Source organism: Papilio xuthus, unplaced genomic scaffold, assembly GCF_000836235.2.
Source record: "Papilio xuthus unplaced genomic scaffold, Pxut_1.1 DF826933.1, whole genome shotgun sequence".
Classification (NCBI taxonomy): Eukaryota; Metazoa; Arthropoda; class Insecta; order Lepidoptera; family Papilionidae; genus Papilio; species Papilio xuthus.
Genome location: NW_013531716.1, coordinates 5,343,753 through 5,369,808, shown reverse-complemented (window position 1 = coordinate 5,369,808; position 26,056 = coordinate 5,343,753). Strand labels below are relative to the sequence as shown.

The following is a 26,056-nucleotide window of genomic DNA, read 5'->3' as shown; positions in this document are numbered from 1 at the left end:
AGAAGAAGAAGAAGAAGAAGAAGAAGAAGAAGAAGAAGAAGAAGAAGAAGAAGAAGAAGAAGAAGAAGAAGAAGAAGAAGAAGAAGAAGAAGAAGAAGAAGAAGAAGAAGAAGAAGAAGAAGAAGATTGTAGTTTTAGTGTGAATTGTAGAATGAACTGTATTATAATTTTGAGAGTTAGAAAGCTGATGTTTCCTTCCGAGAAGATTTCCAAAAACCATGTGGTAATTACATTGTGTTTTTTTGTACAATAGTACTATATTTTGTTGTTTTGACTATTATTCTATCTCACTACATATCAAATAAAGTACTACTAGAACTAAGACTACACTTGATATTTTATGTATGTACATATACATCAATGACTTTCAAGATATTAGCTCAATATTTTTATTTTTAATGTATATTTTTGAAAATTATATTTACGGTAATAAATAGTATAGCGCGGTCACAAAAGAATGCATACCCTGTAATTAAAACCAAACCTCAAATTTTTTTCAGTCACATGCAAGCTCGCAATTTGTAGTTATTTACAAGTTTAGACACTCTGAACATATTCTCTTACTTACAACATAGGCAAGCACATTTTTCTTTACAAAACAAAATTACAAATAAAAAAATATTTTTACATATACACCCCATATATGGACCCACCTACTAATTTCAGACACATCAGTTTATGGCTCTATAATTCCAGTGATTGAAACACATTTTCTAAACATCACTGACCATCTCTCAGGATGGGGAAAGCCATGTATAATCGCGGAACTTCCCGGTGTTCCACCTCTAGGGCAATAGTCGTTTAAACGTTTCGTACGCATTGAGACCACGACGCGGAAACAATAACCAATAGGGTGCAGCCTTTAACTCTTATTTTCGAACATGGTCAGCGTTGTAACAATAGACTCAATAAAAATATTATTTTCTTTGTTGTCGTTCGAAACGAAAGCAGCGTTACTTCAGACTCCATTATTTCATTTTAAAATTATTCTGTTTTAAAATTAACAACGAAAAACATCGGAAGTTTTAATTTTTTTCTACCAATATTTTACTTAGTCATATGATAATTATAAATTAAAAAATTAAAGTATGTTTTAGAATTATAAATAACAACAAATATTTATCATTTAAGCAACATAATATTTTATAATTTACCTTGTTTTATCTTTCTTGGAAACATAACTATGATTTCAAATTTAACCTGATCTAATAAACTTATTTGCGTTCATTTAAATTATATTATTTTTAGTGACATAACATGTGTCATGTCGAATGAAACGACGAGCTTAAAACATTAAATAGACGCTATGAAATAAACTTGAATATGTTTGATTTTGTTAAGGAACGATAGTATTCGAGTATATTATAAAAAATCATACTTAGAGACTCTTTTCTGTGTGGTTGTGGTATTTCACTGATCGAGCCGTCCCACTCGTTGATGTTGTCACGCTAACAATTAATACCAAAATCATAATATGCGCTCTCGCAGCAGCTTTATTATTTAAATCTATAATTTTACGACTTGATAATCGCCCATAATTAGCGCATGCCTATCAAAAGGTGATATTTTCAAAATGTCTTAAGTCATTGATAAAATATATTTAATGATAATTTTATCAAGGACATGTAGACCATACTATAACATTGAAAAAATATATGATATGATATAAGAGAAACCTTTTTTGATTCTCCGTTCCGCGTAGAAAGTCCCATTTGCTTTGTTCTAACATTGCACTTATGTTGCAATTTAGATATCATGACAGTTAACCTTTATCTTAAAACCCGCCTATCGTGTCTGATCAGCCGAATCCGCTGAATGATAATAAAATCTTTCACAAAGAAACATTTCTCCTTGGTATCAGAAGCAACAAATTATGTTTGATACGGCTGTGTGATCATTAGATAAAATACGGATCGGGTTATGATGTTTTTGTTACGGGATAGACTACAAAAAATATTATAGGTGTTCGAAGAAAAATATTTTGCTATTTGCAGTTTATGACAGTCTAAATTACTATCTTTTGTTATTGCTGCGGCATTCTTTACTGTAGAAGCATTTACTACTTGCACCTGTTGAGGCGGCTTTTTACCAAAGTGCAACCGATTCAAGGAATAAAATGAAATAGACGTGCCAGGTTGCCAATGTATGAATATTGCATGCCAAGTAAACATTGAATAGTTAATATAAATATATTTCAGTATAAAAAAATCATTATAGTGAGATTTTACTGTAACTATATATGCAAGCGTTTATAAATTTTCAGTGAGTAAACTATGGTATTGACACCTGGTTAAGTTAAAAATATAATTATTTTTCAAATCATTTATTTCTACTTTAATATTAACATTTTAAAGAGGAAAGAAATGTTGTTTTTGATCAGATTTATTTCAAAATAGAAGAATGATACATAAAATGTGAGTAACATAGATTCAGCGTCTTCAGCTCATTATCAAAATCTTTGATAATGTGCAAACTATAGCCATAGTAGGTGTTTCATACATGTGCTGCGAAAACTGGAAATATAAAAAAAGATAAACAATATTTAAGAACATGTCAATATCTGTAAAAAGTATAAACTGTAGTTGTTTGTCAACTTGTTATGATTCTGAATAAAATTAAAAGGATACAAGAAGTTGTAATCGATTTTTATTTTTTGTGCGGTTGTGTTGTCCTAACTGCTATCGTAAAAAAATAAACAATTTTAAAATGAAGCACCCGTAATGCCTTAAAAACTTAAAACGCATAACAAAGACAGCGGCAGAAACAACACGCAGCGATGCATAGCAGTACGCAACTGATTGTTTTTACTATTATCCAGTCGCTTGCGCAACTCATTGCTAACTAATTGGCTATCTGTAAAAAGGGGGCGGAGTTTGTTTCGTTGCACGGTGCAAGGCATATTTTCGTTAAGTGGAACACCGGGAATTTCCGCGTTTGTACATTTGCACCTACAACAAACAAACAGAATGTGATTTCCTGTCAAGTATGATAGTACTGTACTGATATGTAAAATGTATTAGAATTAGGGCACCATTCAATATGATTTTACCGGAAAGTATAAATCACAATGGTGCTAAATAAAAACTACACCAAAGTACGAAAATATTTAAATGTTTAAATGAGTCTGACGTATGGGAATAATATAAGAATTTTTATTGAATTGTAACTTACCATAAGCAGTCCATCTAAAACACAGTTACATACAGCGTCGTTTTTCATGAAAACACATTTTAATTAAAAAAAAATGAAAGAACATTTAACTAAGAATACAAGAACAGAAATAGAAATACGAAAAAACGTTGCGGTTTGATGACACATGAATGTCTCGATGACACAAATGATGTTTCTTCTTCTTAGCCATGAGATGAAATGATATTTACCAAGATTTAAAAGGTGGCGCCACTTTCCATACAAATCGTCCTTCTTCTAAGTTTCCACCCCCTGGCTTATTGTTTCTATAACTATCCTGGCCCAGACTCATGAAAATTGGACAGTATTACGAATATTTATTAGATTTACCGCAAGCTTCATAATTTTTTTTTCGTATAACAATATTTCATATCATGTTTTTTTGTGAAATCGTGCTACGACAGTTTTTCTATATAACGTATAACATCCATCCCAAAGAGTATAATAAGTATAACATAGATCCATCCTTCAAATAATATCTTCTGAGATTTGTTGTGACTTTCACCAAAAGTCACTAAAATTTTACTTTTTTTAATATCGGTATAAAAATGATTGAAAGTAAAACCTTAAAATCTCGCTTAAATGCCGATGTTTCCTATTAAACCAAGGGCAAATGCAATAGCTTACTTATAAACATATAACTGCATAACAATTTTCTAGTTCAACAACATATTTGCGTTGATCACAACATGTTAAAAAGTTGATTTGAATAATTGAGTAATTAATAAAGATGCCTGATATAATAAGTAACATGAAAAAATCCAGTATCTACAAAGATTTCTATCCAAAGTCTTCTTCCTTTCTTAGTTTCTTGTGTGACGAGAATGACACCTGTGAAGCGAAGACTGTGACAGACGATATTAGCAATGATGATTATTACGAGGATATTGACGTGAAATTGTATAACGAAGGCACTATTGTAACCGAACATCCACTGGAACCCTCGGCCAAATCTTATCAGGTGAAGGAAAACTTTGCAATTTATAACCTTGCAATAAAAGTCAATGTTTCTAAAACGAATGGTCTTCTTTGGTATTAAGGTGTGATACCATGAATACATACTTATTTTAACGATCTAAGAATATTTAAAAACGACACTCACATATTCAGTTAAAAAGGTGTAACTGAAACTGGTAGGAGTTTCCTTCGCAGTATGTGGTCTGGTCTACCCACATTATTCAAAACTCTTAACGCTATTTCCCTATACGGTGGCCTACTCCTAGGATTAGTGTGGGAGGACTTTGTCCATTTTAGTCAGATTTATTTTTATCACACATTTATAGTTATTGATTTAAATTGTAATGTTTAAGGGCAAATTATATGACTTGAAAGAGAGCACTAGAAAATTGTTATGCTTATTAGATAAAATATTAATGTTTGAACCAAATCAAATCACTGAAGGACAAACAATTAATGAAACACCGGAAAAGAAAACAAACCGTAAAAATAAACTTAAACCGATTCAACCACACGTGAGTACCGTCAATAATACATGAGATAATTGACTTTACTTATTGTGCTTCGTGAACAGAAGCAGTATTAAACTGCATTGTCGCACGCGCACAAACTGCCGCATTCAGAATACGAACCGACACTGAGGAACTCTTTATTAACCAATAAATGACTCTGAGTACGGCATAAACTGCATTAAATTTGTCTACTGTATGCGTTGCTTGATAGATTTATTATTTATACATATATTCAGACAAACAACCCCGTTTTAACACGTTTTTATCATAGGAAGGAGAATGTTCAATATACAACAGGCTATCAAGAAAATGCCAGTGTCTGAACAGCGATATTTATAATGATTTCATATTACTATTCAACGAAAATGTAAAGCATATGACATGTAATGTCGGGGAGATCATAAAGAACATGCGGATACTGAAGAAATTCCTATACATTGGAGATGAATATACGAAACGTGCGCTCATGTTTTTAAAAGATGTAAGTATAACCATAAGTTTAAAATTGTCGAAATCTCTTGTTGCAATCGTGCTACGTATTTATTGGACATATAAATAAAAAAAGACAGTCGCAATAAAACTCGATATAAAGATCGGTCTTTCGTTACAGAAAGGAACTTGACACTTAAAAAAATACATTTCCCAGTGTAGTTGATTTGAAATAGAATCGCCTTATAGCTCAATTTTATTTTTAACATAATTCAAAAGGGGGAAAAACATTAAAATGTGATTATAAACTTTGTTGACAGGGTTTATCTAATAGTTCGCTGTTAGAAAAAACTGATATCATACAAGGTTGCATTTTCAATGACATCTGCAATGTATTTGAAGAGAATTCGATTATTACTACTTTAATAACTTGGCCGTGTAAATATGCAAATTGTGGAAACCAGGAAACGATGGTAAGGTTAAAATTATCACATCTTTCTAATAGTAATTAATTGGACATCAATATTTGACACATCATTTCGCATTTTTCCCCATAAAATTACAAGTTTAATTAACTGAGGTTCGTTTTTTATTGTCTTTTCTCGCCACAGATGATGACTGCGACATTGGTCAATAAAATTGCAAGACCAGAAGAAGGAAAGCGCTATCTAAATTTAAACTCTAAGATAATTTTCGATATCAAACAAGCGCTTAAGAAATGCGGTAACAACTTGAACGCAGAGATAGTTGAGGTGCTGCGTGCCATCTTAGATCGTCTGGAACCACAATTCGCTCAGAACCTCAGTGTGTCATATTACCGCAAGACAAATGACAAAGGTAATGAAAAGAAATTAAACGAAAAATCACCTACTATGATTTCATCTCAGCAAAAAAGTAACAAAAATAAATCTATTGAAGAAATTCAGTTCAATTTTAAAAAACGACCAAAAATTTTACCAGAGTATACGCCTTGATAAAAGGATGTATTCAAACTAATATACACGGAGTATACTTATGTACGTAAAATTTACAACAATTAAAAAGTATATTTTGTATATCATAGTCACAATATAATTGGCTCGTTTTGGTAGCGCCTTCACGGAAATTAATAATGAGATATCTGAATTAACGCCATATAGAGACAATCAGATTACTACCAAATAGGATCGGCTTTGCCTATTCGAATAATCTTTTGCATTTGTTGATTCTTTTGTCTCTTTTAGCTTTCAAAACGAGTCTATTGTATTGTGGTAATCAATGAAATGTATAAATAATTCAAAATTTGTAGGTTTAGTTATACAAACGCTACTTAATTTGATAAAACATGGCTCTGAGATGCCGTTAGAGGAAGCACTGTTAAATCTCGAATTACTCAGCAACTGGTCAAAACAAGAGAACGGTAAAGAGGAACTCAAGTCATACAGACCGGAATTGCTTCTAGTTTTAAAAAGTATACTACGAGTATATGATCATAGCCAAATTAATATATATGCTACAACACTTCTTAATAATGTCGTTTCTAAAAGTATGATTATGGGAAATAATTATGGCATTACTAACATAGTAGTGGTAACGAGCACTGCTACTGAGGTAAATAATTTACATATTAAATAGATTGAAATATTATTTAACCCTAAACTAGCTGTCGAAATAAAAAAAACTTAATTACTTACCGGCAATTGTGTGAATTATTCTTTTAAACCTTCGCTATACTCTCACGAACATTTCAACACCAAGATAAATCCGTTCAGCCATTCTCGAGTTTTAACGAGACTAACGAACAACAAATGATTGTTATATATGTAGATAATAATAACAATTTAACAGTGGTAGAGCCCGCTTTAACATCTTCGCACGAATCGGTCCGGCTCGCCCGGTGAAATACCACGACCACACAGAAGACAGGCGTCAAGTGGAAGCAATTCCGCGTTTCGTCTGATGAGTGTGCGTCCCGAAGGCCTAATTTAGTCCTCTTTCCCTTCCCACACTTCACAAGGATGGGAAGTTGAAGTGGACTTTCCGGATGAGAGGATGCATGGGTAGGGAAAATATTTTCTTTCTGTGCATCCTCTCCTCCGTCGATTAAAGGTAGGCAACGCATATGCAATTGCGTATGTCTATGGACAACGGTCACTTCGCTATTTCAGCGATTTCAGGTGTCCGGTCACTCGTTTGCAAAAAAAAAAATACAATTTCGTGTCGATGTTAACCACGAATTTCTTAGTATATACGAAAATTTTGTCCAGGTTCGATCCCTGTACCACATGTACCATTGTGTTTTTCGAATTTCATATGAAATTTACGCATGTAATCTGCACATATCTGCGAAGAAATTCAAAGATATGTGTCATTGGCTAACTGGCTGCTCGCTGAGAACACATGAGCTAACGACGTTTATTAATTAAAAAAAAATACATTTATGAAACAATTTTTTAGCCTATCCAAATGAAAAGTCAATTTGTTCAAATAGCGAAGAAAAAAGTAAAAAAGCAAAAATCGACTGTGCATCCGGGGAAACGATTGTATATGTCTAAACAACGAGGTAGGCATTTTATAATTAACTTTCAGTTACTCATAAGATAGATAAATGCCACATAGATTTATGAGGTTATGAAAAACATAGAGCTGCGTTCGACGCCGTAAGGCAGTAATTTTGTACTGATCTACCGCTGTGCTGCCGCTCATGTGGCATCACCCTAATCCCTATTAGTACTCAAACCAAATTTTTAGTTTCAGATGTTGACTACTCTACACAGATATTGGATACATTGAAAAAAAAATGTGAGAGTAAGGGGTAAAATATTTATAAATTCTTATTCACTTATATCAATAAACATTGAAATAAATAAATTTTTTTTTTCAGAAACTCGAAAGCAAGTAATATATGTGCCGGTGGAATCAAAAACAAGTTTAATAGAGTAACATAAATTTTATTATCAAGTATCACATTTAAATTATTTCAATACAATTCATAAGCTTGTTTATTAGGAAAAATTAAGTTTTTGCATCTTAAATGAATTCAGCTTTATATAAATGTACTAGAAATTATTTGTAAATAAATAAGCATAACTTCATTAAATTTTATAAAACAATGTAATTAATTCTGTGCATAAAAATGTCTTCATATTGAATAAAATTTTACCAACCTTTTTTACACCATTTTTTTTTATGTAAAATTTTATTTTTCTATATTAATATTTAAAGAAAATAAACTATTGAATGGACTATATCATCTCATAAATACCCACATCCCACAAAGCTTATACATTTTTCTGTATCTATGTAAAAAACGAAGATTTGAAGATTATAAAACCTCTACACATGTCACTCCGTTTTTAAGGTTATTAATTGCAAAGATACTATATTGCTGTAACATGCATGATATGAATAATGAAAAATAATGCTCATTCTACAGCCTCTTTTATTTAAAATCATAAAATAAGGAACATATCATACCACAGACATCAAAATTAAATGAATAAATACTATACATAGGTCATAAAATACAGATCTGTATAATATTTATGGGTCTCCAAAAAGCAAAGATTCCCTCAGTCTTTATATAAGACATCTGAATGTGTGTAAACTAGCTCTAAACTGAATTCAATAGTTCATACACATAGACTTGAAATTAAATTTATTAACATGTGAGTCAATATAATTCAGTTGAGGACCTAGAGATCAATCATGTGTTTGCAGCTCTTTATAACTGACCACACATTTATATTGCATATTGTCCAGTGACTCACAGCTCACTATTGAAATTTTTACCACATAAGCTTAATGTTACTACATGAAGACAAATATCCCTGGCACCATAAATAAGAAGATGCAGGTGATGCATATATAACAGTGTTTGACAACATTAATACTTCCTACTTTGGCCTACCTCTAGGTTAAACCCTATTGTTGTAAAAAGTAAGGCTGTTAATAAAAACAATAAATTGATGTATAAATAATTAATTTATGCATTAAATATCATTATAAAAACAAGTAAGATACCAAATCAGCCTTTCAAATACTAAAACAATTTTCCCGCACAGCTTGCATAATTTTATTTTTACTGGAAACATTTGCTATTCATATGCAAGTATGAATTTCATTTAAAATTCAGGACTGTACTTTAAGATAAGAGAAGACTTTATCTATGAATGTAGATGAAATGGGAATGTTGTTTGAAATGCAATTTAATAATAGTTAAAATGCTGGATAATAATATGTTCTACTAGAACACTACATGTACCACAAATTAAGTATTAGTTGCTACCAAACCAGTTTTTATAATTTAAATATACATTGCACTTGATTATATGATAGTTACATAATGTAACAGTACATAAACATTTTTCTTTGTTTGTCAAATGTTAGTCAAAGTCTTTGCCGCTGAATTTATTGTAACTATGTAACTGACCTTCATAAGGCAGGGCCCTTCGGCTTACTCTGACAGGTGTGTTGGGCTTAAATAACATAGCTAAAAGGATATAAAAACCGCCAACAATTTTACCGAAAAAGTCCAGAATTCCTAAGAACATGGGAGTAGAGTTTTTAACAAAAATAGAAATTTCTCTTATCAGTGCCAATATGAAGTTTCCAAGAAAACTAACAAAACTTGTACTGCCAGTAACAACTGCAATGGCAAAAGCAATTAAAAATGTGAAAAACTCTTTTACATTTGTTATTGATAAGGCACTTTTTATGCTGGTTAGCAGATCATTGTAAGATTCCTTTAATGATACTACACTGTTATCAAGAATATTTTCTGAACTTTCAACATTTTTCTTTGCCAATCCTGTAAGAATTGGTTCCATCTCTAAATAAGCATCAGAAATATGCCTTATGCATTTTAATACCAATAAAACTTCATTTTCTCTAAACTTGACACTTTTAATTTGAAACCAAAAAGCCCCAAGTGGTTGATCATCAATCTCCGTCCAGATACAAACGCCGCTGAAATTTCCAATTTTTTCTGCATTTGTGACGCCAATCCAAAGTCCATTGGAAAATATGCTTCTTAATTTTGCTTCGGCTTCTAGTAAATCTCGTTTAAGTTCAGTTTCGGCATTACTCAAAAGTACAATATCACGGTAGCAGCTAAGTTGATCGTTTAATCTCCTTTCTAAATAGCGGCCGAGGAAAATTCGAGATTTCAACAAATCTTTTACGTATTTCTTGACCGCTGCAACCTCTGGATCCTCATCACAACCTATTTTTGATGACGCAGCTGATGTATTTAGGAGGCTCCGTCCTTCGCACATCATTTTAGATTTTGTAATTTAATAAACACAAAACACCAACACACAATATGTATAAATGTAAAATAAAAAATATTGACGTTGACAATTGACATGTGTAATTTTTGACATCGGGGCACAAAATGTTGCCAGAAGTTTACCTAATTGTTTCACTGCACAGCAGGCAACAGGAGGCTTGACGAGAAAGAATCAGCGCACAGTGGGCAATTTTTCAGTTTTTAGAAACATTTTTGTCTGATATTTTTGGGTACCTATTTTCCTTGAATTCCACATTAAAAACGACAATCGTTTAAACTTTTCGTAAGTAATTAGACAAAGACGAGGAAACTATAATAATAAGGCCGTAGCTTTTAAATGTGTCTGTACGGAATTTGTTATTTGGAAGAAGGAACGTAGTTTGTCTGGTTGCATGGGACAAGACAATTGTTCTGCAGTGGAACTACCTTGACTGTACAAGCGTACAAGCATACGCGGTCGGGACACTTCTGTGGGAGCGCTTTCTTCTACCACCAACATCAGGCCCATCACAACAAACATATGCAGGTAACCACAAACCGTTATAAAATTTCAATGATATAATGAAACAACTATTTTTATATGTAAAAATTTGTACAATTTATTAAATTTAAATGATACAGAGAAATGTAATAACCTACCATAGAGGTAGTAAAATATGATCTTAATATTTACAAACTTTTTATCTAAAGATGATTCAAAGGTTGAAATAACCTAAAGCTGTCAAACCATTATCCCTTTTTCAAATTAACGCTTAAATTTTATAAACAGTGATCATTTTTTATGAAAAACAACCATGACACGCTGTACTTCATACACGCTAATTCATATTTTTATCGAAAAATTTAATTTTACGAGTCACATGTGTGCTTTTTTTTATAAAATTTAAGCCATTTATTTAGCGAATATATGAATTTGATTAATATGGTAGAAAGAATTTAAAATTCTAAACTTTAAGAACTTCAGATAAAAAACACTTAATTCAACATTTGAACAGAAATTAATGAGTTTAAAAGCAAACTTAAAAAAAATGAGATTGGGTTGTTAAACAAAAAATGCCACCAAGGAGGAAAAAAAACAAAAAGACGTATGGCAATCGTGCACAATAAGTCTGATGTGGAATGCATTATTATCGCCCTTGTTATTATTTATTCGAATATTCAGCGAATTTCTAAGCTTTACTTTGTTCTTTAATTTTATTATAGGATATTCAAGAATATAAAAATCCTAGACGGGCTGTGCTACCACCATTTTTATTAAATCACTTACTAATGCTCAAAAAATATTTTCCACATTTTTTCAAAATATTTCAAAGTTTATTTTATAATTCTAGTCAAGCTATATTATCCCAAAAAATATTTTTTGCACACTGTACAAGCACAGACTCATCTTCGCACTTATGGCAAGTTATTGTGCACGAATAACATGATTTGATTGGAAAAAAATAAGTCATAATTAAATTAAAATTAATACTTAAAACAATGAGAAAAATATATATGCTCTTGAACAGGCATCCAACATTATAAAATATATAATATATATTTATAATATTTAAAACATCTAGCTCCATAAAATTTCATAAACAATTGACAACATAATGTAACCTACTGTACGCTTTGCATCTATTTTTTTTTTTAGTAAATATTTAATTACCCTATACTGTAATACAGAATTGGTGTTCATTTACATATTACTCATTAGAATATCAAGGAAAATTACGGTACGAGAATTTAATTTCTAATAAAGAATGTCAATACTTAGTTTATAAAGAGACGGACTTAAAGCCTGCAATAAATAAGTGCTAATACATTGTAGGACTATATTTTAACGATTCTATTATATTGCAATCACAAATGAAGAAATTCCTGAATACTGTAGGTGAGATCTTGTCTCTTATTTACTAAAACATATCGGTATCCCTGTCATTATGTTTGACAAAACAGAGATGACAATATGTTTTAAAGGGATATTTTGTTCTGAAAAACCTACGAATAAAATGATTGTCAATGCTAGATCTCATTGTTGTCATTAATTATTAGAAATAAAGGGTGTTCAATTGTTAGTCTCATTTTTTATTCGACAAATTAAGCTGAGTAAAAAAGTGTTTTGTAAATACTATAAAATATGAACTTTAGACTTTCTCATAAAAAAAAATAATTGCAGAAATTTAAGTACTGATATTATTCTTAGGATATTTAAAGTGCATTTTATGGAAAATAAAATAAAAATAATTGTCTCATTTTTGCTTATAGATAAAGATTCAATTCATAGATAAAAGTTCGCTTACATTTGAACCCCCTTATTCAGGTTACAGGGTTTTAGATATTACGAAAGTCTGATTATGAAAGATAATGATTGTTAATTAATTTCATATAAGCTTAATTTAATTTTATATAAGCTTTATTTACCAAGAAAAAATGAGGATCAAGACATAGGCTTCTATTTAGGCCAAATAGTATAAAAATTGATAATGTTTTCAAGAAAACTACATAAAGCTTACTCTTTATAAAATACTATTTTTCCATCATTGGAATACCACACAGCCCAAAGGAGGGACTTCGAATTCCCTTAAAATATTCTCCATTCTTATATTTTACTACACAATAAATCATGTTATTTATAAAATTTGCAATAGCAAGATTAGCACATTCTTGTAGTTACAGTAACAGTTTTTTTACTAATTTTTTGTCAAAATCAATAACAGCTTGTTTCAAACCGCCAAATAGTCTGGTTATTACCAGTTTTCACTTCTTTTATTTCCTAATATGATTAGGACAAAATCATGTTGACTTTCAAGATAGTCAAAGTACACCAAGACCATATCGTAAAGCGTTTAATCGATAGTCAAATATATCGATTAAACTTTAGTATATCGATTTTTCGACGATATCGATTATCGACTCTCTTAGCAGCGCTACTTGACGATAAGGAATCCATGCACGCTCGACAGGAATTTATCAAAGTTATCCTGGAATCGTATCTTATGTGGCCTATAACCATCGAAGAGTACTCCATTGGTTAATAACCTGAAGGCATCTTCTAGTCTCGGTACATTAGTTGGATCGTTGGCTGCAAATGCTTCTATAACTTGTCGAGCTAAACCCTCCAGGAGAGATGGTCTGACGCATGTCAAAAAGTAAATGGCAGCTCCCGCCGCTGGTATTGAATCTGGTGGTATTTCCATTTTTAATATCAACATTAGTAATAATTGAGCTAAGCTTAATAACGCGGCCGAATATCGATTATCTTCTCCCATAGCCTGCGCTTTATTGGACAGACCGCCTATTGTCTCGCAGCACAACGTGGACACGTCGCTAGACACTGCGGTCAAACCGATGCGTAACGCAGCGATCACCATGTTGAAATCTTGTATCGGTAGATTTGTGAGCTGAAAACAAAAATCTAACTATAGTATCTACAAAACGAATGCATGATCTTGATGAAATTTGGTATATATGTGGTACATAGCCTGGAAGAACACGAGCTAATAGGTTTTTTTTTAATTCCGAGCGGACGTAGTCAAGGTCACAGCTAGCACTAGATATCATATAACACAGTAATATTACAAAACTTGACTCGTTATTTTGTTCGCCTTTTAGTGCAGTACAGAAATGTGAAACCAGTATATCTTCATTTTCTTCATCAGTATTCTGAACCATCTATATGCTACTTCGTTACTATGATGTCCTAGTACCTCGTCAGCCTGCTCCAGGTCTCTGAGTAGACGGAATGCGGAGTGCGCGAGCGTGGGCAATGCGAGTAGTGATGGCGTCACCAGCGGCAGCAGCAGACGCAGGCCACGCGCGCACCCCCCGTGCACACTGCCCCCCGTGCCGCACGACAGCCACCGCACCAGCTCCATCAGCGCTATGATGTCCTGGTATACAAGATAACAATAAAAAAATAACTAACGTAGACAAAACAAAAGGTGTACGCTAACATTGCCAAATAAAATCCTATGCCTTTCATTTTATTTCTTTTATCAGGAAACAAAAGCATGTTGCTATCTCTGTTTTTCTTTTCAAAAAGAAAGAGATGGATGATATGTTTTTATACAGATACTTCATCAAAGAAACCCCATTAGACGTACGTCATAAGCTTCCTCTTCTACGTCTTGAGGTATACTGGAGATTTTGCCAGAGTTCCACCGAGCGTAAACTTCGAAGGTCGTGTGACAAATATCTACGAACCTGTAACAAATTATTCATTTATTAGAAAATTAGAAAAAAAATTACATACAATCACGCACGCGTACGTTTAGTTATACGTACACGAATACGCACTGATCCGTACAAGTGTACGTCTCTATATGGGAAAGGTCAAATAACATCTTACTTAGTAAGAATTCTAATGTAATAATGTGAATATTTGGATGTATGTATGAATGGATAGATGAATATTGGTTAGAAGGTATCTCCAGAACAACTACATGGATCTCGCTGTAATTTAGCATACATGTAGAACATAGCCTGGAAGAACACATAGCCTTCTAATTAAGTTTTTTCTTAAGTCCACCCAGACGGAGTCTAAGGCTACTAGCAATATAAACAAAGAGTTACTTATTAACGATATCCTGGTCCTGGCAATGCATCGCGTTCTTAGCTGACTTGGCGAGGAGGTTGAGAGCTGGCAGCACCACGCCCGGGTAGTTGTGGTACTTGAAGATGATGCCCGGGATTTTATCTAACGCGTTGAACAGCATCGTCACTTGCTCATCCATTGTTGCTATCTGTGGATAAACGAAACAATAAAAATTTTACAAAACAAAAAAAAAACAATTTTATATGTAAATGAATCTCTTTTTTGCCTAAATAATCACATTTATTGTAAGCGCATGGTAATAACACCTAATATTAGAGGTACTTGGGACTCCGTTGTCTAATAATACCTTGTTACCTCACACACGACATGATATTACCTCGTAGGCTTGACATTCTGTTACCTCAAAAACATGTTACCTCGAGCATTCCCTCCGAGATGCCGCAGTAGCAGTCTAGGATGTCAGCCAGTGTGGTGCGCACAGGCTCCGTGTCTTCCTGCACATTCAACAGCGTCAACAGCTTCTGTTGCAGCGCCGCCGTACTCGCAACCAGACAATTCTTTGCCTCACCTATACAAACTGCTAATTAACACCAACTTTTCTGCATTTTCAATTTCATACATAAAGTCCAATTGAATAGAAATGAGAAATTATAAATCCAACTCAAACAATTTTACCTTTATAAGGCTGTAATCAACGAACTTTTAACGTGTTACTGTGGATTTCAAAACATATTGTCATCCCTTTTATTCTCTTTAAGAAAAAAGAGACACCAATATGTACCAATAGTCCCATGAATCGATTATTAAACTTTGTTAATAATGGGAATCTAATAAGTAGATTTTTTTATATAGAATTTAGTATCCAACATTACCTTCTGTATAGGAAGCGAGTCGTGCAAACACCTTATGCAGTTCTTTTCTCACATTACCCGGCAGATCATTTCCTGACACTTCCCACGCCACAAGAGCTACGAAATCTTCACAATTCGCCAGCTGATTTCGACTGCGAATAAGTAAAATTATGCAATTATTTTCAACTATCTGTCGCCTGCGACTCCTTCTCCTCAAGACTTAATTATTAGCCTACGTGTTCTTCCAGACTATGTTCTACATCTATGCCAAATTTTATTGAGAACCGTTTAGCCACTCTGGAGATACCTTCTAACAAACATCCATCCATACATCCAAACATTCGCATTTATAATAGTAAGACAATTCTAGGTATAACGGGTCGTAAAGCATGACGCTTTGATGACCTTGAGCCGGCAAGATATTTGAATACAAGTATACTAACTTGGGATAAGCGTAGGCCAGATGTGCCAACAGTTGCACAACATGTTTGACTGCAACTGGCTGAGCTGAGAGATGTTTGAGCACGAAGCCGGCGCGCTTGGCCAGCCGCCGCACCGCCCACGCCGCGCCCTCTGACTCCTGGCGGAACGCGCACTCCAGCACTGTCGACATCTGCAACATGGAACGCACTCCTCGTACTCAGACATATCGTCACTAAGGGCAATCCTAAGTTGAAATTACTTAATATTTGTTCGCCATGAACTGCAAAACTAAACCGATCATGAAGTTTGGTACTATGCGTGGAATTATGCAATTAAAAACCTTAAACTTATCCTTGGAAAAAATGGATAAGTAATCAAAAAACAATTTAACAAATTCTCCAATACTTTCACCGTTTATACGTACTTCTGTATAATCAGCCGGGTCCAGCATTAAGTATGAGTTAGCCCAGACTTTGAGCAACCAAGAGACGGTGGCGGAAAGTTCTGGACTCAGCACACCGCCGAAACCCGCTTCTAACGCTGCGCACTCCCATTCGTTTATACGTATAATTAAACCGATTAATCTGTAAAGTAAAGTAAAAAATATCATTTTGTGACTAAACAAATATATGGACGTATGGATGGATGGATGCATGGATCTCGCTGAAATTTAGCATACATATAGAACCTTTTACTTTTATCTTTTTCTTTTAATTCCGCGGGCAGCGTCGCGAGCATTTGCTAGTTTAATCAAAATATAATTGAAATTATATTTTAAAATTATAAACCAATTAAAAATATAACTATACTTAAAAATTTAAATTTGAAATTAAATAATACTGTAGTTATACATATAGATATGTAAGCAAGTCTTAAATGTTATTATTTTGTTAGTTTTAACATAAATTTTCTAAGATTATATCTAATCTCTAAGCACAAAAAAAGATCTTCAAACAATAAGCATACAAAAATCGTGTTACATCTTCAACGTGCAGGAACAAAAGTTAAAGGTCAAATGAGTCGCTCTACTATATAAACTAAGAAATATACAATAAAAAAATACATATATACTTGCTTTTAATGAATACTTTATGTAATATTCTTTGCGTGGTAATATTGATTTAAATCGCAATTATTTTTGAAGTATTTATCTATTACACTTATACATTACTACTACTACTATTACTACTACTATTACTTACTACTCCTCCATACATCTCTATCACTCGGATATGAAGGCTGATAGAGATGTATGGAGGAGTAATGCACACTGTGCCGACCCTCGATAGGGATAAGGGCAGGTTGATGATGATCTATTACACTTATGTTTCCGTTGGCACATTATTTTGAAATATTCAATTTATTTTAGTTACTTAAATACTTATATCTTAGTTGTGTATGATTAAATATATGGAAATAAAAATGATTTAACATTTAACTATACTATGAAAAGCTTTCAAATATTTATACACTGTAAGTTTCGGAGACCAAAATCTCTGTATAAAACAAATCGCCATCTCTGTCTTCAGCTTTAACAAAACAGATATAACAATATGTTTTAAACGGGAATTTTAATCTCAGAAACTCATGATTAGTGTTTTTAGTGTTTAACAGAATTATGAGCACATAAAGCTACACTGAAACGGCAAATTTTTACATATTTGAATTTTAAAATAAACTAAATCTGCCTCTAATATAGCGTAATGATTAAACATAATGCAAGCATAAAATTTTAAATTGATACATAGAGGTTAGAAACATTACTTATACCGCCAGCTTATACGGCTAGTGAGTTTATAAACTGACAAACTGTCTACATACTTGACAATAGGATCGATGTTATCCTGAGTGGCCGTCTCTCCTACTAAATAGCGAAGTGATGCGTCTATATTAGCATTTTCTCTAATACTGTATCGCATCAACTCGGGCGGTATATTGGCTTCAGTCCTCGCCTCTCCCGATCCATCCATGGATAAGAAATGTCCTAGAACATGTACATAATTAAATGTCACAACATTGAAGGACACCAGAAGTTTGGCAGTTAACTTATATTGGCATGGAAAGTGTTAACATACTTTTACTGTTATACATATACTAGAAAAAAAAATCTTATTTCTTACATAAATGTGAATGTTTAGATGGATGGATGTTTGAAGGTATCTCCGGAAAGATTTAACGGATTTTGATGAAATTTGGCATACATATAGAACATAGTCTGGAAGAACACATAGGCTACTTAGATTTTTTTTTTAATGCCACGCGGACGGAGTCGGGGGCGACAGCTAGTAAAAAATAAAAATAAGTAGGAGTCTGTTATATGGTTGTAATTATAATTATTGTTAAAAAACGATGAACTTACCAATAATCATCAAAATCCAATGTAAATCTTCAAACAGCATTGACAATTGATCTGCACTAGACACTGGTAACTTTCCCGTGTGCATTAATTGCAGTTGACTTTCCAATCTATTAAAAAATAAGTAATGGTGATAGTTTACACTACAGTATACTATCCTAAGGGGGAAGTGAATTTAATTCTTTGACTGTAATTGCTTTGTAGTGTTTACCTTTTGCTTCTATCTTGCAACAAAGTGAATAGCAAATGGCAGCAGTGTGCTGGTGCTTTCCGCGCCATCGCTCCTATGGTCATCAACACTTCATTGTGTAGCTCTCTCTCGTCTTCCTCTATATCATCCTTTATATCTTCCTCACAGCCATCCTTAGCTTCTAATCCTCTACAACAATCAATTAATGTGCAAACTTAGAACCATTTTCCACCAATATGACTTTTATCTCTATAAGTAATATTGTACCATATCCATTTACATTGTCGACACTGAAGAAAAATCTTTTACATGTAGTGGAAAAGATGTTTTATTCAAACTTATAAATGTTTAATTTGTTTATGTATCATATTTTGAGTGTCTAAATGAAAATAAAACTTACCTAGTACCATCAGGCGGAGCTAATCTACATTGCAAATATGTGTTGAACACTTCTATGCATGGATTTTGTAATGTTTCCGTTGTGTATCCATCAACATCATGTACCAAAGAACTCCAAGTGTGCAAGAATTTGTTCAACGCTTCTCTTAATACTGTGTCTTCATTCAACTGAAATAATTGCATATAAAATAATAATATAAAAAAGTACATTTTCTCACTTAGATTCAAGTTTTACTTACTCCTTCTTCTATTATCGAACCTCTTATACAATGGCATGTGTATGTTGTTAGATATTGAAGAAAAGCTGGAGGTGTCCCAGCTATCAAGGTAGGAGTAAAAAACTGTATCAATCTCCGATATATCTCTGATATACCGAGCATTTCCCTGTGATTCGGCTGAATGAATGACAACATTCGCAGAAAATTGTTCACATAATGCTCCAAGTACTGTTGTTTCAAGTTACTAGCTGATACTACTACACCACTTAAGCTTGCTAGTTGTACTAGACAAGTTAATGACGGATTAGTTAGCTCAGGATTTGACCTAACATATATATGTAGTTCAAAGAACAATGCTATGACTTCAGGTTTTATTATGGTATCCCGCCAGTTCATATTTAACCTTAATGCGGGCGCTGTCTCACTTTCATATATAGCTTCAAATGCACCAATCAACCGTTTCGATAGTAAAGGTGATACATGACTCCAGCAAAGTATTGTTTCCATAATTGAAATCAACTGTTTTGTTAACATTGCTTGTTCACCTTCAGGTGGATGTCCTGAACGCATGATTTGCTCAAGCACTCCAATCGTGAATCGAAATATTCTCTTCAAATTCAGTGTTTCAAATGATTTCTTCAAACGAAAATGTACCTCCCATATTAACCCAACATCTGCTGTTTTAACTGTGATAGCAAACTCTTGCATTATAGCTAATATCAAGGAACATGCCAGCTTCTGTTGACTAATAGGTGGGGTAACAATTATTTTCTCTAATTCAGCCAATAAGGCTTTTCTTTCCCTACCCCCATCATCAACACTTCCCCTTTTGATGATTATGGCTATAGTCTGAAAAATACATCATAATTATTTTTAATATTGCCAGTATTTCCTTCATACAAACCATACAATTAAAGCATACCTGTAGCAACCTCTCTTTCACAAATGGTGGATTTTCTTTTCTCAGCAAATAATTCAGTAAATACTCTCGTATTGATGAAGTATCTTCTTTGGATAGTAAACTCCATTCTCTTATCAGACCTGCTTTGATGAGACCCGCAGCCTCAAATAGCACATATTCTGAGGTAGACTTCTCAAGAATTTCTCGACACAATTGATAAGGATTTTTTGTTGTTCGAAATTCTAGGAAAACACTTTCAGCTTGATGGCGTTGTTCTGGTGTCACCAGATTTGGTGGTGCCTAAAATAACATTGATACAGTGGTCAGTGCTGTAAATATGAATACTTTGTTATTTCATTGATATCGCTTTTGTTTGGAGATACTTCTGAGGTCAGAGTATTCAACAGTAGGAATATAAGCGAAAACCTAGTCGATATGAAATGCCAACAATCAAGGTGTGACAATGGTACTCAGCACTCTGGTGACTCTGATTTTGTTAATAGGCTTGAATTTATGCTATATAAAAGTTATATGTTAAATGGCTTCAATACAAGAAAGTTACTATAATTTGTTTTTTTTTTAATTACTATAAGCCTTGTTTACAAATAATGCGCATCTCATTATAACTACAGTTATTGACAACATAAACAAATACTTATAATAATGTTAGCGTAAAATAAATGTTATATATTTCACAATACTATGTGAATTTTAACGATTTTCGCATCCAACTACATATATATTTTTACATATTTTATTTTTATACTCATTATTACAACAAAAGTTTATATTACCAAGTTAACCTCTATATTTTTGTTTTTTAACCTTAAAGTTGGTATCTCGATTAAAGAAAATTGTCCTCAAATAGTTTTATATATTAATTAAAGTATCAAAGTACTTCCTATGCTATCTAGTATTCCTTTATTTTATAAAATATTTCTTACCATCAATATTTGTGCCGCTGCCTCCAAGGTTTGAATGGCAGAGTCACTCATTTTGTTTAATAACAATGGATATTGAAAGAAAGGGTATTAACAAATTAAATAATTGTAGTCACTTACACCAACTCATATCATAAATCAAAAAATTTTGATATTCATACATCGCAAAATTGCAATTTACGACATTTACAAAATGAAAATAATGGTTGACAAAGTGGGGGAGTAATACAGATACAGAGTATACAAAATAGTCAAAAAGTCAAAACATATTTGGGTTACCACTTTTATCAAAATGTTTATTTGGTGCAGTTAATTTTATGTCTCTTTATGTATACCTCACTAGGTATATGTTTAATTTTATATTGTAATCCCTATAAATAATGCAAGGACATCGATCATGAAATAATATGTGACAAAAATGTACAAATGCACCTTATACTCGCACTCCTATTACTCAGTCTGAAACACGGAAAACTCGTTATCTCATTTTATTCAAGGAGAATAAGAGGGACGAAGATATGTGTAATGTGATGATGTGTTTTTGTGAATGTTTTGGCAGTGGAAACGTGCGGACACCCTCGAAAATATTATTTATTTACCCTTCTGTAAGAATTAAAAATAAAATATGTATAAGTGAGACTTATTCAAAGTCTTAAATCAATATCAATGAACGGAGACATTAAAACGGTTACAAATTACTTGACTCACAGTGATGGCTTAATATGTAACAATTTTAACATGTGAAGCCCATTGTAGAAAACCAGTCAGTGCTGATCACGTGTATGTAAACAGATATTTTTGATAGCATGATCGTTTTGTGAATGCTGATTGGTCGTTTTGTAAGAGGCGATTCTATACACCGAAACAAGAAGCCCCGTTAAGATTTAAGATCTTATGACTTTTATCGTAAATCAAGAATCACCTGGCATCATAAACATAACATTAAAAATAAATTATCGTAGTATGCCTAGGTAACTGTAACATGATATTGTGGTCAATAATGTGGTTGTAATGCTAAGCGTAAAATATGTTTTTACAGCATTGTATGAATATTAAATTCCATTTGCGGCCGAGTCTAATGTAATTTACATATGGTTACGAGACGTAGGTATTATTATCATTGATTTATTCATTATTAATACAATCGAGGTATTTAACTAGAATGATGCAGTAGTTTTCAAATATTCCAAGTGGCGAGTTGCTGCGCAGAATATAATTTTAGTTATAGCTGGATGCCAGCCGCCTTGGGCCACCAAGTAGTCCCAAGAGATATTTCAATTTTAGTATGAAAATAAAATCGCAACGAACAATCGCTATGTAGTATGTGCTAATAAATATACCCAGTATCAAAACCAAACGTTTAATATTTTTAGTATTCTAGGAATCGAACCTAAGAACGTAATTAACAATTGTTTTTGATGTTTAGATAATTATCTTGTGCAAATTTTTCATTGAAAACTCTATAATACTTACTGCCGATAAAAACATTGGTGCATGTCACGATTAATCAGAAGCTTTTTTTATTAAAATTATAAATGTTATAAAAACGGCAAACAAACAAGCGGCGACCTGATTTCGCAAGTAGTTAAAAGGTGAAAATGTACCTTTACAGAGGTGAGTTACTTGACTTACAGAAAAGGAATATATTCCGCATCCTACATATCCTCTTAATTGCTAAATCCACTTCCTCTTGCTATCCTTCCCTAAAAGACTTGAACTTAGTTACCTAGCTAGTACTAACTAGCACGGCCACAACTGCTAGACCCCAGTTTCTCTGCTTCCACCTTCGCGCTGCTCATTTGCCCCCTTATCTTACAAAAAAAACTTAAATCATGACTTGAGAGTTGAGGGAAAAATTGAAAATACCAAAGTTGATAATGTTATATATTGACTAGTTAACTCATTATGTGGTTATGTTAATTACACTTAGATGTTATTTCATTTCATATTCATTTTCAATTAATTGTAATCTTCTTTCTAATAAGTCTTTATTCAATTTGTGCATACATAGGAACTTTCCATTAAGAAATATAACAGGTATATCATTTCTATACAATCTTAACCATCTTAGATTTTCTTTCTCTGTTATATAAACTTTTTCTACTTTTACCCTGTTTCTAAAGGGCTCAAGATCTTCCAGAGCTATGTCACATAAAGGGCACGGATCTTTTGTGTAGAAAGTTAAAGTGGGTGGTCTTTTTATTGCTTCAGGTCTGAAAAAGGAGATTTTCAATTTCATAAAAAAACAAATGATGATATAAATTAAAATTGTTTAATTAAAATATATATTAAAATTTGATTATAAATCGCTAAACAGCAGAAAAATCTGACATTATGATACAATATAAAAACCTTTCCTTATAACTATTCTTAACCATATGTAACAAGTTTCATGATAAAGCAAAAAAAAATTAAGGCACAAAGTATCAGTTAGTTTATGCGTTACCAGAATAAAATAACAATAAATTCTGTATCATTAAAATGTAGACAAAGTATCACAAAAAATGTCACATAAATAACTTTGCCAGTTTTGTGCAATTCTAAACAATATCTTTTAGCCAAACAGTAAAATCATAGAAGTACAGTAAAGTAAATTTCTGTTATATAATTTAAAGATATTAGATGTAAAAACTATAATAATACAAAACATTTTAAAGTTTAGAAGTTTGTATTGTTATGTACACAGGTCAAAGCAACAAGGGTCACATAAGTATCAATTTTTTGTGACTATTTGTCTACATTTCAAGTAATCTGTGGTCATGATAATGTTCACATTATAGCATTATACAACACCAATTCACAATATATAGATAAAAGAAATACTATAGCATTTCTTATGTAGAACTTACAATTTTTCAATCATAATAGAAGACGCACCACCACCACCATTACAAATTGATGCTACACCCTTTTCACCTTTCTTCAGTGCATGACACAAGTGGACGACAATACGAGCCCCAGACATACCAATAGGATGTCCTAAACTAACAGCACCGCCATGAACATTAATCTTCGCTGGGTCCAAACCCAACAACTTCTGATTGGCTACGGCAACAACACTGAATGCTTCGTTAATTTCCCATAAAGCTACATCATCTTTATTGACACCAGTTTTTTCTAACAGTTTAGGAATAGCAACAGCAGGAGCTATCGGGAAATCAATTGGGTCACATTCTCCATCAGCAAAGCCAACAACTTTAGCAATCGGTGTGACATTCAATCTCTTAGCTGCATCTGCAGTCATTAAAACCAATGCCGCAGCACCATCATTTAATGTTGAAGCATTGCCAGCAGTTACAGTGCCATTCTCCTTTTGAAATACTGTAGACAATTTTGTAAATTTCTCAAAGTTCACCCTTTTATATTCTTCATCTTCCTCAAACATGACTGGGGGAGCTCCTCGTTTTTGAGGTACTGGAACAGGTACTAACTCGTCAGCAAAAGCCTTTTGTTCATAGGCAGCAGCACTTCTCTTATAGCTAGAAATAGCATAATCATCTTGGTCTTTTCTTGAGATTTCTAATTTTTTAGCAGTGTTTTCTGCACAGTTGCCCATATGGAACTTGTTGTACACATCAGTTAGCCCATCAAAAACTATTCCATCAACTAATTGAAGCCCACCATAGGTGGTTTCCCCACGTTTCAAATAAAATGGCACATTTGACATTGACTCCATTCCACCAGCCAACATAACATCTTGAGCTCCTGTCTGAAGGCCTTGCGCTGCTAGCATTATTGACTTCATACCAGAAGCACAAACTTTATTTACTGTTGTACATATAGTGCTTTTAGGAAGGCCTGCAAAAATGACAGCTTGCCTTGCAGGGGCTTGTCCAAGATTAGCAGAACAAACATTTCCTATGTATACCTAAAACAAAATGAATGATACAAGACTTTAATAATTTCATCATCAATTTTTTTTTAAATTACATCTTAGATATCAATTTTTTTTATGAGATAAACTCGTATCAAATTTTGTTACTGGCGCAACGTAACGTAACTCTAAGCATTACCGTTATGTTTGTGGTTCCTTTGGTTTAGATTCTTCAAACAATTTAAAACTAACTGTACATTATAAAAAGTAGGTAAGTTACACTAACCTCTTTTACTTCTTCCTTAGGAATACCGGCTCTTTCAATGGCAGCTTTAACAGCTACAGCACCCAGTTCACTTGCAGACAAACTCGCTAAACTTCCTCTAAAAGAACCCATGGGGGTCCTAACTGCTGATGCTATAACAACCTCATTGAGGGTAACGTTTGACAAAGATCTTGACATCGTTTTCAGAATCTAATAAGCAAACGGCAAAATAAAAATATTTTTTATTAGAAAATAATACTGTATGGTAAGTAATACCAAGTTAATCGACCTATTGCTACGGCGACTGAAATCCAACTAAGAAAAAAAATGACAGAATGAAAATGTAAGTTTAGATAAAGTACGTACCGTGCCCCCGATGCATATTTTAAAAGTAATCAGATTTGTTCCTTTGAAGAGAAGCATTGTTAATTTTGATTAAAAAAAAAGTATTCTTACACCTATTCACAAAACGTGACACAAGATCTTTGATTAAAACTTAATGAATAATAATTTGATTGAGATACTTTATCACTGTAGAAGTTGCCTATTTATTTAAAGTTATCAGTAATAGCGCAAATACGATATTGAACCTTATCTTTTGGCGCTATAGTTCAATTTCATAAAATCATTTCGAAAAGAAAAAGGTGAAACAAACTTTGACCGGTTATTTATTTATGTATAGATCATTATATATCACACACGGGTGGTGCATATATACTTTTAAGTAATTTTACATATAGAAATAAATTGTTATGAGATATTTAATAGTTATTTTCAGTATCTAACCCTATTTGCAGAAAAT

General features: G+C 32.8%; 5 protein-coding genes across 8 annotated transcripts in view; 1 reads left to right on the top strand and 4 right to left on the bottom strand.

Annotated features, from left to right (window-relative positions):
• The window catches only part of Apaf-1 (protein), an 81,459-nt gene that overhangs the window by 6,251 nt on the left and 49,152 nt on the right, over window positions 1–26,056 (bottom strand). The gene's annotated exons all lie outside the window — the stretch shown is intronic.
• LOC106122038 (uncharacterized) lies at window positions 3,690–8,053 on the top strand. Of its 3 annotated transcripts, none has more exons than XM_013317884.1 (9): window positions 3,690–4,150; window positions 4,500–4,661; window positions 4,930–5,139; window positions 5,408–5,560; window positions 5,699–5,924; window positions 6,376–6,677; window positions 7,524–7,629; window positions 7,818–7,881; window positions 7,951–8,053. In XM_013317884.1, the coding sequence occupies exons 1-9, from the start codon at window positions 3,920–3,922 to the stop codon at window positions 8,012–8,014; spliced, it is 1,518 nt and encodes a 505-aa protein (XP_013173338.1). In that variant the 5' UTR covers window positions 3,690–3,919; the 3' UTR covers window positions 8,015–8,053. The 3 variants fall into 3 exon arrangements, with proteins under 3 accessions (XP_013173338.1, XP_013173340.1, XP_013173341.1); XM_013317886.1 differs by having other exon boundaries at window positions 3,691–4,150; window positions 7,818–7,874; window positions 7,951–8,048; XM_013317887.1 differs by having other exon boundaries at window positions 3,691–4,150; window positions 7,818–7,868; window positions 7,951–7,974.
• Window positions 9,032–10,439, bottom strand: LOC106122039 (uncharacterized). Its single transcript, XM_013317888.1, has one exon. It carries the CDS (start codon window positions 10,343–10,345, stop codon window positions 9,452–9,454), a length of 894 nt encoding a protein of 297 aa, XP_013173342.1. The 5' UTR covers window positions 10,346–10,439; the 3' UTR covers window positions 9,032–9,451.
• LOC106122033 (exportin-4) lies at window positions 12,783–21,399 on the bottom strand. Its single transcript, XM_013317880.1, has 15 exons — window positions 21,179–21,399; window positions 20,256–20,534; window positions 19,355–20,182; window positions 19,117–19,283; window positions 18,738–18,905; window positions 18,530–18,636; window positions 17,992–18,154; window positions 16,595–16,754; window positions 16,191–16,360; window positions 15,769–15,899; window positions 15,313–15,464; window positions 14,914–15,083; window positions 14,445–14,544; window positions 14,049–14,231; window positions 12,783–13,742 (listed from the first exon to the last, which is right to left on the bottom strand). The coding sequence occupies exons 1-15, from the start codon at window positions 21,227–21,229 to the stop codon at window positions 13,269–13,271; spliced, it is 3,303 nt and encodes a 1,100-aa protein (XP_013173334.1). The 5' UTR covers window positions 21,230–21,399; the 3' UTR covers window positions 12,783–13,268.
• On the bottom strand, window positions 23,084–25,792 carry Acat1 (Acetyl-CoA acetyltransferase 1). 2 transcript variants are annotated; one of them, XM_013317882.1, is made up of 4 exons: window positions 25,621–25,792; window positions 25,276–25,464; window positions 24,025–25,043; window positions 23,084–23,388 (listed from the first exon to the last, which is right to left on the bottom strand). In XM_013317882.1, the coding sequence occupies exons 1-4, from the start codon at window positions 25,675–25,677 to the stop codon at window positions 23,109–23,111; spliced, it is 1,545 nt and encodes a 514-aa protein (XP_013173336.1). In that variant the 5' UTR covers window positions 25,678–25,792; the 3' UTR covers window positions 23,084–23,108. The 2 variants fall into 2 exon arrangements, with proteins under 2 accessions (XP_013173336.1, XP_013173337.1); XM_013317883.1 differs by lacking the exon at window positions 25,621–25,792 and adding an exon at window positions 25,544–25,589.

Coding starts and splice junctions, on each gene's coding strand:
- LOC106122039 (XM_013317888.1), bottom strand. CDS start 10,345: ATGATGTGCGAAGGACGGAGCCTCCTAAATACATCAGCTGCGTCATCA.
- Acat1 (XM_013317882.1), bottom strand. CDS start 25,677: ATGCTTCTCTTCAAAGGAACAAATCTGATTACTTTTAAAATATGCATC. Junction 25,465..25,620: donor AAATATGCATCGGGGGCACG/GTACGTACTTTA, acceptor TTTGCTTATTAG/ATTCTGAAAACGATGTCAAG. Junction 25,044..25,275: donor CTAAGGAAGAAGTAAAAGAG/GTTAGTGTAACT, acceptor ATTTTGTTTTAG/GTATACATAGGAAATGTTTG.
- LOC106122038 (XM_013317884.1), top strand. CDS start 3,920: ATGCCTGATATAATAAGTAACATGAAAAAATCCAGTATCTACAAAGAT. Junction 4,662..4,929: donor TTAAACCGATTCAACCACAC/GTGAGTACCGTC, acceptor TTTTTATCATAG/GAAGGAGAATGTTCAATATA. Junction 5,925..6,375: donor CCGCAAGACAAATGACAAAG/GTAATGAAAAGA, acceptor CAAAATTTGTAG/GTTTAGTTATACAAACGCTA.
- LOC106122033 (XM_013317880.1), bottom strand. CDS start 21,229: ATGAGTGACTCTGCCATTCAAACCTTGGAGGCAGCGGCACAAATATTG. Junction 20,183..20,255: donor TGAAAGAGAGGTTGCTACAG/GTATGCTTTAAT, acceptor TGTATTTTTCAG/ACTATAGCCATAATCATCAA. Junction 15,900..16,190: donor CTGGCCTACGCTTATCCCAA/GTTAGTATACTT, acceptor ACTTATTCGCAG/TCGAAATCAGCTGGCGAATT.